General features: G+C 35.6%; 1 protein-coding gene across 5 annotated transcripts in view; it reads right to left on the reverse strand.

Moving 5' to 3' along the window:
- The window catches only part of LOC124303449 (amphiphysin), a 41,926-nt gene that overhangs the window by 11,129 nt on the left and 16,211 nt on the right, over window positions 1-14,586 (reverse strand). Inside the window, exon 1 of one of the 5 annotated variants that reach the window (XM_046760650.1) lies at window positions 4,676-4,744. The exons of the other annotated variants lie outside the window; for them this stretch is intronic. Coding sequence (XP_046616606.1) covers window positions 4,676-4,729 — 54 coding nt within the window. The 5' untranslated portion in view covers window positions 4,730-4,744. Of the gene's footprint in view, window positions 1-4,675; window positions 4,745-14,586 lie in introns of those variants that run through there. 5 annotated transcript variants of the gene reach the window in all.

The following is a 14,586-nucleotide window of genomic DNA, read 5'->3' on the forward strand; positions in this document are numbered from 1 at the left end:
TCAGGATATGATTAACCGAAATGATTCTCGGCTCGCGAAGACACTGATTTCATACATAAATATACTCAGCGTACGATTGCCTGGAGGTAAATTTAATAATAAAATAATACAATTAATTCTCAACAACGAACCTGCTGAAGAAAAAAAATAACGAAAACTGTTAGAAGCTAAAATCGCAAACTTTTTACATCAATTGAAAAACTGTAATCAAGCAATAAACCGGAGGAATATCATTATTTTTTAACGTTTGCCGGGATGCCGAATAAAACGAAAATAAATAAATTACATTGATAAAAACCGTAATCCTTGGAGCTTTTTCCCTCAATCGAATAGAAAAATATTAAATTGTGTAAGATATTAAAGTGACCGTGTTGTTGAAAACTTTCGCGTAATGGAACTTTGATCCCGCGGCGAGAATTGAAATGTGACTTTATAAAATGAACTTTATTCGCATGACCGAGTCAAAAAATTGACCGAATGACCTCTTTATGATAAAAGAATTAGCGCAAGCGTCTAATCGCTTTCTACATCGCTATTGGAAAATCGGAAAATCGGAAAATGTCGAAAAGGCGATGCCGCCTGTCGGAGGCTGAATGGGATTAAGATGAAAAGACAGAGAATGAGAGAGAGAGAGAGAGAGAGAGACTCGGAATTTATACGGGACGCAAGTGCGTGTGTCTTAGGCCGAGAATGGAGTTTTCAACGGAGGATTCTATACTCTTGTCGCAATAACACGTCTCGATACCGTTACTCGTTCCTCGTAATTTGTACGGAATACCAACCGCGCGCAACGAAACTTCGATAGGCAGTTATAATCATCATCTTAAATTCGATTCGCGTAACGAAGAAGAAAAATTATTCATGGCATATGGATATGGAATTTTCTTTTTATTTTTCTTTTTCATTTTTATCTTCATTACACGCAAAAAAAGGTAACATCTCTGGTCGAATTGACGGCAGAAATTTTATCACAGATTTGTAAAAACGTGAATAAAAAAAATCAAAAAACAAACGATGACTGTTCGATATTGTTTCACGTTATTTAGATCCAATCATTTTTACAGTCAATTAGCTTTTATTCTAGATACAGAATGTGTCTACTGATCTTCATCAAAATCGTAAAAATATTTCACTTGGAATAAAATATGTCTAATTTGTGCGGGTTTAGAATAAATTTTGATGAAATTGGTTTTTGTGTTTGTAATTTGAAGAAAAAACAATTTTTACACGATTCGTATGATACAAAATTTCAACTCTTTCGAATGATGAAACGATATTCTCTGTAATATTTGATTTTAGTCGGTACAAATTGAAGTATAAAAAATTAATTAGAAAACGTAGGTTTGTATAATAAAGATGCGAAGAATATTTTTAATGATCTAAATAATTTGATCTGATTTAATTATCAATAATAATTAATTTACATGTGTGAAGGGGACGAAAACAAAACAAACAAATTAAACGATATTCGGGTACAGATTATCGTGCAGGATTTTTAAACGTTCAGTAAAATTCAGCGCTATAAATGAACAAAGTGTAGAAAATGCCTGTTTTTACAGAATAAATGTAATTGTCGGAAGATTATGGCGACTAGAAAAGTGGAACTCAGTGATTTTGGGTTTTAAAAACGAGTCCGACGTCAGAATTTCAATATTCAAGATGGTGGATCCAATATGGCGGACTCAAAATACAAAAATTCATCCGATTCGCTTCAAATTTGTCGCTCATGGGTTTTCGTGGTCGTTGAAAACGAATTTGACGTCGGAATTTCAAAATTCGAGATGGCGGATCCAATATGGCGGACTGAAAATATCAAAAAATTGATCCAATTCGCTTCAAATTTGTCACCCAGGAGTTTTCGGGGTCGTTGAAAACGAATTTGACGTCGGAATTTCAAAATTCAAGATGGCGGATCCAATATGGCGGACTGAAAATATAAAAATTGATCCAATTCGCTTCAAATTTGTCACCCAGGAGTTTTCGGGGTCGTTGAAAACGAATTTGACGTCGGAATTTCAAAATTCAAGATGGCGGATCCAATATGGCGGACTGAAAATATAAAAATTGATCCGATTCGCTTCAAATTTATCACCCAGGAGTTTTCGGGGTCGTTGAAAACGAATTTGACGTCGGAATTTCAAAATTCAAGATGTTGGATCCTGAAATACTGAAAATATAAAAATCGATCTTATTCGCTGATATTAGATCGACCATTTTTAATATTGACAATTTCTCAGATCTGACCGAATTTTTAAAATCATCGACCTGGAGAACCCTCGCATACCCAGTTTGAAGGTATTTGACTGCAAGTAAAAACGTACGCATGCTTCAAAGTGTTAAATAATTTTGCTCACAGCAAACTTACGCTCGGCCCGAAAATACCGAGTTTGCCTACTTATTACACAATATACTATTTTAAGTTCGAAATATTGAATCTCGAGCAGATCCGACGATCGAAGATTTTTCTTAGCAACTGGTAGCAGCACCAGCGTTAAAATTCGGACGGATGTTAATCTGTATATATTTGTGAAAATCCAAAGGAGAGAGAAGAAGTATCAGGGGAGAAGCAGCGTAGTTTTATTAATAGCGAATCGTCTGACGTAAAGTATCGCCTTCTCTCGGACTGCTGCCGTGTCTGTCGGTCTTGCTTGCAACCGCTATTATTGTATGCCATCCCGTGTCTTCTGCGGCCTACTTTCGAGAACGAAAATCCGCGGCGGCCAGTCGCCGCTCTGTCCGAATATTCGCCAGCGAAACGGCAAACGGACGATAAAAAAATTACCGAGTGATAATAAATTCGCGAGGATTTATCGCAGGATTACTGCGATCAGCGGAAACGCACGATACTCGATATTACGGGTTGTCTATACACCGTCAATGACGTATCAAATTCCCTGACATTTCCCGGTATTCCAAACGCATGAAAATTCCATGACAATTTTCGATTTTCTAGATTTCCCTGACAGCGAGACACCCTGCGATAATTAATTTACAAGTTCGAACAAACGCTGTACAGATTTTCCAAACTTCAAGTAAAATTTTCAGGATTGAAATATTTTTCATTTCGATCACTCGCAATATTTTGTCATTATTATTTGTTCATTTGTTCGAGAATATTTTGAATATAATGTACGCGATTTTTTAAACCGGATTATTATTTTCATTCTAAACTGGACTCACGTTTTTTTAAACCGATTTTATTCCGAGTCAAAATACTGAAATTTTACGAAATTTCCTAACTTGCAGGAAACAGTTTCGACTTCAAAAGCTTACAAGATTTCTTTCTTTGTTTTTGTCCAACTAACGTGTGTTATATAACGATAATTTTTTATTCTCATTTTCAACGGTAAAATTGATCGTTTTTCATTCTCTTCTATTCATTCAACCAATTTCATTAGATAAATTGGAGAAAAAGCGTATTCTTTATTTGTAAAACGCGAATACAATTATTTAGACAGAAAATAAAATTCTTTTCAACTCTACAATCTATAGAAGAATAATAATGAACGTTCAAATTTCCTTGGTGTACTCCCTTCGACAATGTGTTACTACATATATTCATCATCAATGATTTATTCGTGTTAGAAAAATTCTAAGAACCGGATGTTAGCGCTATACGCTAACAACTATATAAATAAAATTAATCCAGAAATTGAGTAGTTATAAACAAACGAAATGAAAGGAAAAATAATTCCTCAAGTTTAAAACCTGTTACAAGCTGTTCAAACGGACGTTTTTTGTTCGTTTTTTCACGCAAAGGAAAAGAAAAGAAAAAAAGATCAAATTTGCAATCATAGTCAGGGTGATAAATTTCAATTCAATCGACATTGAATGAAATTTTTCGGATACTTTTAAAATGCACTGAAAAGGATAATCTGAAATCTCGGTGAGAGAAGAAGGTCCATATTCAGAGTAAAAAAAAGTACATGATTCTTGGTAAAAAGCGAAAATAATTACAAGTTTTGTAATTTTTATAATTTAATGCTACCGATTTCCGAACTCATAGATAATAACAAATTGACATCAGAAAAAACTCTAGGGTACGAAGTAACCGAAATTATTATTTCGCCAAATTATTCCGTCTCACGTTATCAACCGATTCTATTCCTTAACCTAAAACAACTATATTTCCTTTCACCATATTCGATAAATTAAATAAACAGATAATTTCACCGTGTCGACCGTGTCTATAAAAACAGGGTAGAAATGATTTGTCTTTGTCGTTGACTTTGTTAAAGAGACGGGGCAAAAATGAGGAGACTGAAGTCAATCACTTTGACGTATAACGAAACATTTGGGTTACTATTTTGAAAGTTTGAAGTAGTCAAGTTTTCAAGATATTAATTACATTTTGCCTTATTGCGATTTAATGAATTTCAGACATTCCTACAACTGTAAAATAATTACTTTCCAAACCGTTTATCGTCACAATAACTTTACCAACTTATTCATGTCGATTTTTCTCAACTTTTCTCAACTTTTCTCAACTTTCGCTGACGACTGGAGGGTCGCTGCGTGGCACGGCTTTAGAGTGTAGAGTAAAAGGTTGAATCGCAGAATCAATCGGATCCGGCGGCATCGCGACGGCCGCGAAACGGTAAGTAAGGTATGCATACATGTATGTACGTAATACCTGTACGCGCAAAGGTGTTAAAGTGTGTATAGGTATACGTACAAGGTGTATTGCAGAGTTGAAGGTATGTAGATATGTACATATGAACGCGGGCATCAACCTCTGCGCTCCTCGCCCACCTTTCGACTGCTTTGCAATCCGCACGCACACACGTACTAAATATGCACTAGTATCCATTACACTTGAAACTTCAGCGGTATATTAACCCTTTCGGTTGCACATTTTGCAACTCCACATTTTGGCCTGAATTTTCTTACTCCACGGTTTTTGGATTAGCTGATCGCGAATCTGAAGTTAGACGATCATAATTTCCAAATCCAAGATGGCGGATGTAAAATCGAAAAAAAAAAAACAACTATAAAAATTCGATGATTCTGACCAAAACTTGTTACTTGGGGGTTTTTCGGGTAGCTGATCACGAATCTGAAGTCTGAAGTTGATCGTTTCTAAATCCAAGATGGCGGATCCAATATGGCGGACGTAAAATGGAAAAAAAACAGCAATCTATATTACATGATTCTGACCAAAACTTGTTACTTGGGGGTTTTTGGGGTAGCTGATCACTAATCTGAAGTTGGAATTTGATAATTTCTGAATCCAAGATGGCGGACCCAGCATGGCGGACGTAAAATCGAAAAAAAACAATTATAAAAATTCTATGATTCTGACCAAAATTTGTTACTCGGGAATTTCTGGATTAGCTGATGACGAATCTGAAGTTGGACGTCGATAATTTCTAAATCCAAGATGGCAGATCCAATATGGCGGACGTAAAATGGAAAAAAAAACAGCAATCAAAATTACATGATTCTGACCAAAACTTGTGACTTGGGGGTTTTTGGGGTAACTGATCACAAATCTGGAGTTGGAATTTGATAATTTCTGAATCCAAGATGGCGGATGTAAAAACGAAAATAACAACTATAAAAATTCCATCATTCAGGCCAAAATTTGTCACTTGGGGGTTTTTCGGGTAGCTGGTCACGAATCTGAAGTCTGAATTTAATCATTTCTAAATCCAAAATGCCGGATGCAATATCGCGGACGTAGAATGTAAAAAAAAAAGAAAAAAACAACTATAAAGTTTCCATGATTCTGGCCAAAACTTGTTACTCGGGGGTTTTTGGGATCGCACATCGCAAATCTGAGTTCATATAATTTATATATACATATATATATATACTTCTGAAAGAGTGGCCTAATATTATTCCCGACTCGATGATTCGTGCCAAAGATATTCTCACCTGAAATTTTTCAGATGGGACGCCGAGCATCCCACTGTGACTGAAAGGGTTAACGTACCTACAAAAAAGTATCCGCAAAACGCATCACGAAAGTCTAGCCAGCCTATAGAAGTACAGGTATACCGAGTGTAGACCTCCGCAGCTTATAATCTGGCTTCATTCCCTCTGTTACTTGTATTGCGTAGAGGTTATCCACCGCCTGCAGGTGTAACTTAAACATACAGTCTCGTCTCCGTTTGAGTGTGCAAGTTACTGTCGCTCCGTGGGTATATGACCTACATGCCACATGATCAATGAGGCGCGCCTACAAGGTATTTCATCTATAATCCCACTTTACAAACAAACTTAGAAACTTGATACGATAACGTAGTCCTCGATTGGATTTTTTTTTTTTTCTTTTAAAGTACTTTAAAAAAAAAAAAATTTATTTTCATTTCCTCCACAGATTTTCAAACCACTTCTGCACATTGTTTGAAAAAAATTTGTAAATTTTTGCCATTTTTTTTTTTTTTTTAACGCGAGACGTTACGCGAGTACTCAACGAACGTCCGATTCTCATAGTTTTGAACTTTTTTTTTTACGAAATTTCTTTCAGCAATTTTCCCAACTCCGAAACGGTACCCCCTAAATTTTTCACACTCTTTTTATTCAATTGGTTGATTATTTGTAAATATTGAGATGGACTTTAAAAGAGACGTATTGAAAAATTCTCAAAAATCTGTGAGGGGTTGATTTTGTTTTTTTTTTTTGTTTTTTTTTTTTTACACTTAATTTTTTTGATCAACTAAAACATTCTTTAAACGGTCTAAGAATTCTTAAAAAATTCTCAAAACTTTTATTTTTCACTCGGAACATTTCCAGATCGGTTGCATTGTGAAGTTGATGGGGAAAAAAAAAAAAAAATTGATTGTGACAAAAAATCGCCGCATAATGGAACCGGAAAATCTCTGATCTAATATGCTAAATATAGATATATATATTAGATCAGACATTTTTTTACCTCAGTGCTTTATTATTCTAAATTGTAATACTATGTGAGCCCAAAAAAAAAAAATGTTTAAAAATTGAATAAAACAAATATTTGATAAACCAACTCTGCACGATGGGCGATAATGAATGCTCATAATGTTTCAAGATAACCGTGTTATACCCGCAACGTTTGTCTTGGATATCTAAAAGGTTGCCCTACTTTCATGATTTAGGATCGTATAACCGTATTAACCATTATTATACCTCATGACCATTACTACTGCAAAATAAACAAAAATACAAAACCCTAGAATTATATAAACTAAACTTTATACATCGAACCCTCGTTTCGGATTTTTTGAAAATTGTTAAAAATTTAGTAAATTTGTTGGATTTCACTCTGCAGTTGACGAACCAATTTTTTTTTCTTTCTTTATTATAGTATTCAGTTCAATGTTATTGTCATTTTATTTGTTGATCGTCAGCAATATCGGTGTAATGTGGAAAAATTTAATAAGAATTGTTTCAGTAAATTCATAACAGACAATAAATATTTCCGAATAAAACAAGCCATCGTAGCGTAAAATCGAATGAATCTGCTGGATTCTGAACAATTTCCAAACGATTTCATACGAAGCATCGACATCCAAGCTTTCGTTGTTTGTACAGATTCTACTCGATTGTTTGAGCCAAAAATAATGATCGAACACGACTCGATCGAATCGGTAAAAATTAATCGATTAATCGATTAAATCGTGGTTGTTTTTTTTCTTTCTTAAACGTAGCGTTTGAAACCAAAGTTTCGTAATTTTAATACGTAGTCGTAATGGCGGAAAGATTTGTAGACATTTTACAGTTTAATTAGAAATATTTTTCAATTTCGTGTCAAAAAATATTCATTCATCTTTAACTTATTACACCAAATAGGTACTTGGTAAAAAAAAAAAAAGGTAAATAAGAGAATGATAGTAATTGATACTCTAATCACATAAAAATTCATATCTCATTGCGTCGTTCTCGCGCGAGTAAAAAAACCTAAAAACCAATCCCGTGGAAAAATAATCGATTACATTTTATCATTCTTACGGCATCCAGCATGTGTGAAAAAAAAAAAAATAAATAAATAAATAAATGACGCGTGCATCGATAATTTGTGCTTGTTTTACACACACACGCGTATAAATATGTATAAATAATTTCAAGAGAAAAGAAATGAAAAAGCAACGAAAGTCCGTACCTGCTGTAGAGTCACACACTGTCCGTACAGATGGTGTTACAAATATATATATATACTAGCAGCCCATCCCGGCTTCGCACGAGCATATAATAATATTAAGTAATAATATAAATGTTATTTTTCTAGAAACTCACTGTAAACATTGTGTATTTTCTTTTATTATATTATTATATGCCCGTGCGAAGCCGGGATGGGTTGCTAGTGTAGCTTATATGACACGTTCGTAGATTTACCATAGCAGCGCCATCTATTGATTACTTACTCAACCCAGTCGAAAGGTATCGACATCTGTTAGAATCATTCGGAGTTAACAGATAATTGTGACTGTCGAATAATAACAGACAAATAATTAGCAATAAATTAAAATTGCGACTATAATTTGAGATTTAAACTATCCTATCTCTCAAGTTGGATCGAACTGCACATGGTGTGCGTATTTTATTATAATCGGTTAAGTGGTTTAGGAGTCCATTGAGGACAAACATCGTGACACGAGATTTATATATATTAAGATATATATATATATATATATATATATATATATATATATATATATATATATATATATATATATATATATGTATAAGAAAACGAGACTATTTACGACTCATTGCCAGCTATTCTGTACCCCGTATTCCCCGCCACGCTTCACCTACATCTCGACATCTCGTGGATGTTCGCGCGTCTCGGAGCACCTGTTTTTCCTCTTTTTCCCTCCCTTATACCATCACCCTGGTGTACATTTATACGTATGCACGGCGTTTAACCGAGTCTAATTATTCTCCTCTTCTACTCGCGTGCACAGCGCAATGCTGACCTTTTCCTTCATCCTTGATTCATTCCCCTTTAAACTCTCAACGGCCGTTTTAACTTTGTAACGCACCTTCTCTATTCGTACGTTTAAACGGTTTTTAATTTTTTTTTTTTTTTTTTTTTTTTTTTCAACACCATTTTTCGTCTCTCTCTTTCTCTCTCTCTGTCTGTCTCGCTTCATTTTTGAAACGCATCGCGTTGTATAATTACGAATGCTTGTGAAAGGAAGTAGAAAAAAGTAAATGAATAAAAAAAAAAACTGACAAAAACGTGAGGGAAGAATTCCAATTGTTGTAGTTTATAAAGAACCGCACGACTATAAAACTTAATGCAACTTTTTCCGGCTCTGTGAACTTTTCAAGGCATATCCAACCAACTTTTATGGTCGTTTAAATATGACCGGAATCGCAAGAAAGTCTAGCGCAATTGTACAGTATTCAGTGTAATCATAGTTGTAAACACTAAATTTTATGACCATTCCAACAATAATCTGTATCGTGTAGATATTTACCGGATAAATTTTTGCTCTTAAATAACTCGCTGATGTCACTTCATCGCTGTGCAAAAAAAAAAAAAAAACAGTGAGTAAAATATATATATTACTAGTAACTGTATCGAAAAAGTGTAGTAGGATATTATACGTCTTATACGTTTGCGTGTAAAAAACTAATTTTCACTCTCTACTCGAAACGGTATTTTTCAGTTACGGTATAGAAAAATAAAAAAAAATAATAATAAAGGTGGAAATAGTTAACGAATATCAAATAACTGTATTCGTACCGAAAAGCTAATCGATGAGTGAAAATAAGCCCGAAAACATTAAAACGGAATCAAAATCAGCAAAGTTAGAAAATTTCTAACATTCTAATCGTAAAATCTTTTGTCTTTAACGATACCTGTTTTACTCAATTTTTCTAGTTACTACGACAAACGAAACCTTTCTCAATGTTTAAAACCACGTGCTGTGTGATTAATCGAGTTTTTCGATTGACCGTTTTTTCGTTTCGGTCGATCGGTATCCCGATCAATCGATCAATCGACGATTTCGATTAATCGTTGTTTAACAATTCAGCAGTTCGATCGATACACAAATCGATATAGTCGTTTAATCGATGAATTGGAAAAACGATTAATCGAAGCTGCCGATTGATCGATCAATCGGACACAGCGCCATTAAAAACAAGGCAGTGAGCGTAACCAGAGAGATTATTCTCCGTTGTGTGAACTGCACTGAAAGAAATATTATTGCAATATTTATAAACATTCTTATAATAACGGGACATTACAATATTTCTATACATATTAATATTATCTTGACAAGCAAGAATTACCGTATGATCTTCGAAACATTGTTATAAATGTCGTGCATTTCGTTACTCACTATTGTACTTTTCACGAACTTACCGCGATTGTCCCTAAAATGCTATATTTTTTATTGTACTCTTGTGTACGGGAAAAAGGAAATATTGCAATAAAATTTCTTTCAGCGTGCGTGAAATTGCGAGTTATACGACAGCGCCTCGGCAACTGCAGTAGGAGTGATGATCTACCCTCGGGAACTTTGTTAGTCAGAGTTCCTTTCTATCTCTCGCTACGACGGTTGATGAGCTTCAACAACGCGTGCACTACTCGAAAGGAACGAAGAGTACAAGAAGAGAGGCGACACCTAAAGCTCCGTCACCTTATCGCCGGGACAATTGCTAAAGGCCGCAGTCTGTCCGCACCAGGCTCACAATCTATTTGCTCAACTGTCGAACAATAGGAGACGCTAAAGTACCGTCCGTGAATGCAGGAGTCGACAACCTTAACGTGCAGGACTGTCGCTCAATTTCAGTACACTGAAGAGCCGATCTAAATTTTTTTATATCGGCGTTTTTCCTCAACGATATCGCTATAAATACAAGTTATGTGGTTTCAGGAGAGGATGGACCTGGTATACAATGTACCCGTTATCGTTACTTATCGTTAGGTGAAGATAGAGAGGTATAGAGTAGCAGAGCTGATGTTGGACGGTCGCAGTCAGGATTCTCTGGAAGTTCGGTTGGACGTGATAAAGCAGGAATGTAAAGCCGTTGCGTTTGAATACTCAACTCCTGCGAAACCGTTCGAAAATTGAAGAAAAGTTGTTAATAAATTGCTTAAACAAATCTCTGGTGACATTTTTTCATTTCAAGTAAAATGAATTCATTGTTTTTTTTTTTTTTGAATACCTGATAGGTTTAACGTATGCGGATGCCTCATTATACCGAAAAAGTTTCAGAGGCATGGAACGAATAGTTTCGTAAATAGAGCGTTAGAAAATTTTGGCAAACGGAATTATTGAAAATCGTCGAAAATTCCGAAAAAAATTCATAGGTACTCAGAAGCATCAATGAATTCATATTACATGAAATACAAAAAATTCACTATAGATTTGCTGCACAAATTTTTGTTCAAACAATTTATCAACAACTCGTTGGCATTATTATTATTATTATGAAAAAAGAATCATCTTATCAACTATATTACGATTGATTTTTTTTTTTTTTTTTCAATTTTTATCTCATCGTAAAGCGTTCGATATTCTCACCAACTCTCACTTGAAGTCTATATTTCTTCCGATATTGTTACCGCTAACGCATAATTCCATTCTTAAATGGAATGAATTTTCGACAAGACTGTTAGTTTTTTTTTTTTTTAGTAAAACCGCGCAAGTTTGTCAAACAATTTTTTTCAGCACGCAACAAGGAACGATGTCGTCTACTTTCCTCGATAATCAACTTACGTGTCGATAAATTCCTATTCCACCTCTGAGACCCGGAAGTCGTGACCGGGAGCAGCTGGTGTCCAGAATGTATGCTGGTTGCATTGCTCGAGAAACGGATTCGCTTGTGTGTGAAAAGAGAGCGATCAGCTTTAAACGGAATCGCGAGGAATCCCTATCACGAGTCTGTCTCTCTTGCTCTGGTACAGTACACGTGGATAGTAGAAACGTTCGTGTACGTGGCGTGTTCAGTCAAGTGCCGTGCCACTCCTTTCCGCACGCATTTCATTTGCCTCACTCTGAGCAAGTAAGTGCAGGTTGAACCGTACGTGCAAACAATGAGGTTTGACAAAGCTACTCGTGACCATGGAATTCGACCAGACTTGTCATTAATGTACGAGAATATAAGAGACATTCCACGCCTCTCCGGCAACAACTCGGTGATTTCAAAACCTTGACCATAATCTTGGATTTTACCAATATCCATACAACTTCTTACGCCATTCTCATAACTCCACGCGTATCATACAGTTATTACATATTTTACGTAATAAAAACGCACTCGCCGTTTTTTTTCGCACACTTTTCTCTCTCTCTCTTTCTTTGTCTCCTTTTCGAATTCATTTGTAATTTTTGAAGTGGTGATTTTTTTTTGTTTTGTTTTGTGTTTGTTTTCAGGGAGGGTCGACATTTTTCGATGGGTTAATTACTATGCGGAAAATGGCGTACACTGATTACAATTACAAAGATGTCAGATTGATTACAATGATTACAGCGAGATTGAAAATATCGCAACAAGATTGCAAAGGTTTATGGAAACGATTGCGGAGGAGTTTGCAGGGATTGCAAAAAATTGCAAGGATTACAAAAAAAAAAAAAAAAAATTACAATAATTGTAAGGATCGCAAAAGATTATCGGGTTTAGAGGAGAATTGCAAAATATTATACAAACGATTACGGAGATTGCAAGGGTTGCAAAAAAAAATTACACAAAATGCAAACGGTAAAAAAGATTACAGGAATTACGGGAAATATACAGAGATTACAAAGACTAACCGGAGATTACAGATATTACCTGAGATTACATAGAGATCGCAAAAAGATAACAACAGAGAATACACGGGATACGATGGAATACAGATTAAAAAGATTACCGTAAGATTACAAAATATTACAAACGATTACAAATACTGCAAGGATTACAAAAAAAAATTACACCAAATGCAAAGGATAGAACATATCACAGGTATTACGGGAAATATACAGGTATTACAAAGCCTACCGGAGATTACAAATATTACCCGAGATTACATAGAGATCGCAAAAAGATAACGACAGGAGAATACAAAAGATTACAAGAGTGACGACGTTGAATGACGATGACGACGATGATGAAATCCCTTCGAAATTTTTTTCCTTCGCTATTGTTATTGTACAGGCATTACAATAAAATGGAAATAAATTGAGCAAGAAATAGAGAAAAATGTAATATTACATGTTAAAAAACCGGGTGTCACGAGTAACGAATGATGAATGAAATGCGATCCGTAAGAAGCATTGCAGTCTCCGCAAAAATTGTTTTCGTCTTTTCTTTCTTTTTTTTTTTTTTTTACCAGCAACAATATAACACGTGAGCCAACGTTAACACGACGTGTAACAACAGACGTAACGCAGCAATTAATACGACGATTGCCTACCAGATGTCTGCATATATTATACCGTACATGTATATTAATTACGTATACTGTAATATGTAACATATTCTTCCACATGGAAAGACACGTGATTTGTACTGTTAAACGGTCGAGTCAACGCGCCGTCGTCGACGAAGGTCGTTGTAATTATCTATTTATTAGCGTACCTACCTATATAGCAACGTGTATCGTCAGCGTTACATCTAGGTAGACGTATAATAATTCTTTCTTCCCGTGTGGTGCGAGCACACATACCTGTCATTCTTTACTTACAGACACGCAAACACGCGTACACCGACTGCGTAAGTTACGTACATCACCGAACATAATTATTTCCATCCTACTTCTGGACCATTGGCAACCGCCACACCTATCTTCCTGCATTTTATCGTAGCTTCTGTATTTACGTACGTCTGGATGACGAATTCGCGTGCGTGTACCTCTGTCCTATTCAGAGACGCCAGGTGAAAACTGCGTGAACGATTCCGAAACTGTATTATGCCCTCGAACCTCTACGTAGGCATTTGTGAATTACATACACGACGTACGTCGTTGTGTTTTACATCAAGCCGCACTTTTATATGTACCGAGACAATCTCTTGGAACTTGAAAATCAATCGCGCATGCGCCGAGTAATTCGATCTCATTGGTCGGCGAAATATTCCCGCGGCGATATTCTTGTCCGCGACGCAGGCGAGCCAACCTACGCAAAATGTGTACGTTTGAATTTTCAAAGAGCGTGAGCGTTAAGTTCCGACCGTTCTTTGAAGAATCGACTTTCCGACCCGACAACAAATGCTTCCCAAACCTTTCCGAGTCGCTGCCTCGATTATTTGAGATCCTAACCTCGAAAATTCGTATCAACTGCATCGCCGTGAGAAACAGTTTGACAGCTGAAAACTCGGGATGGCCAGCCTGCGCGAACGGCCGATAAAACTCGCGCATGCGCTGTTGATTTTCAAGTTTCGAGAGATTCTCCCGGTATATATAAGTACGATCGTTCCAGAATCGTGATTGCATGACATAATTTTCCGCCTATAGATCTATGAAAATATCCAATTTTATTTGATCGAGGTTATATACGTAGATATAAATTATAAGTTGGTGTGAAAGTTTGCCTTATGCATAGAATAAGATTTAATTAAAAAATTTATAACGATAAAGGTGTAATAATCCTCATGATTTTATATTTTGGAATAATATACTTTGACATTTCTCAATTTTTAAATGGTATGAAACGGATTTGCGCGCCA

Source organism: Neodiprion virginianus, chromosome 4 (assembly GCF_021901495.1).
Source record: "Neodiprion virginianus isolate iyNeoVirg1 chromosome 4, iyNeoVirg1.1, whole genome shotgun sequence".
Lineage (NCBI taxonomy): Eukaryota > Metazoa > Arthropoda > Insecta > Hymenoptera > Diprionidae > Neodiprion > Neodiprion virginianus.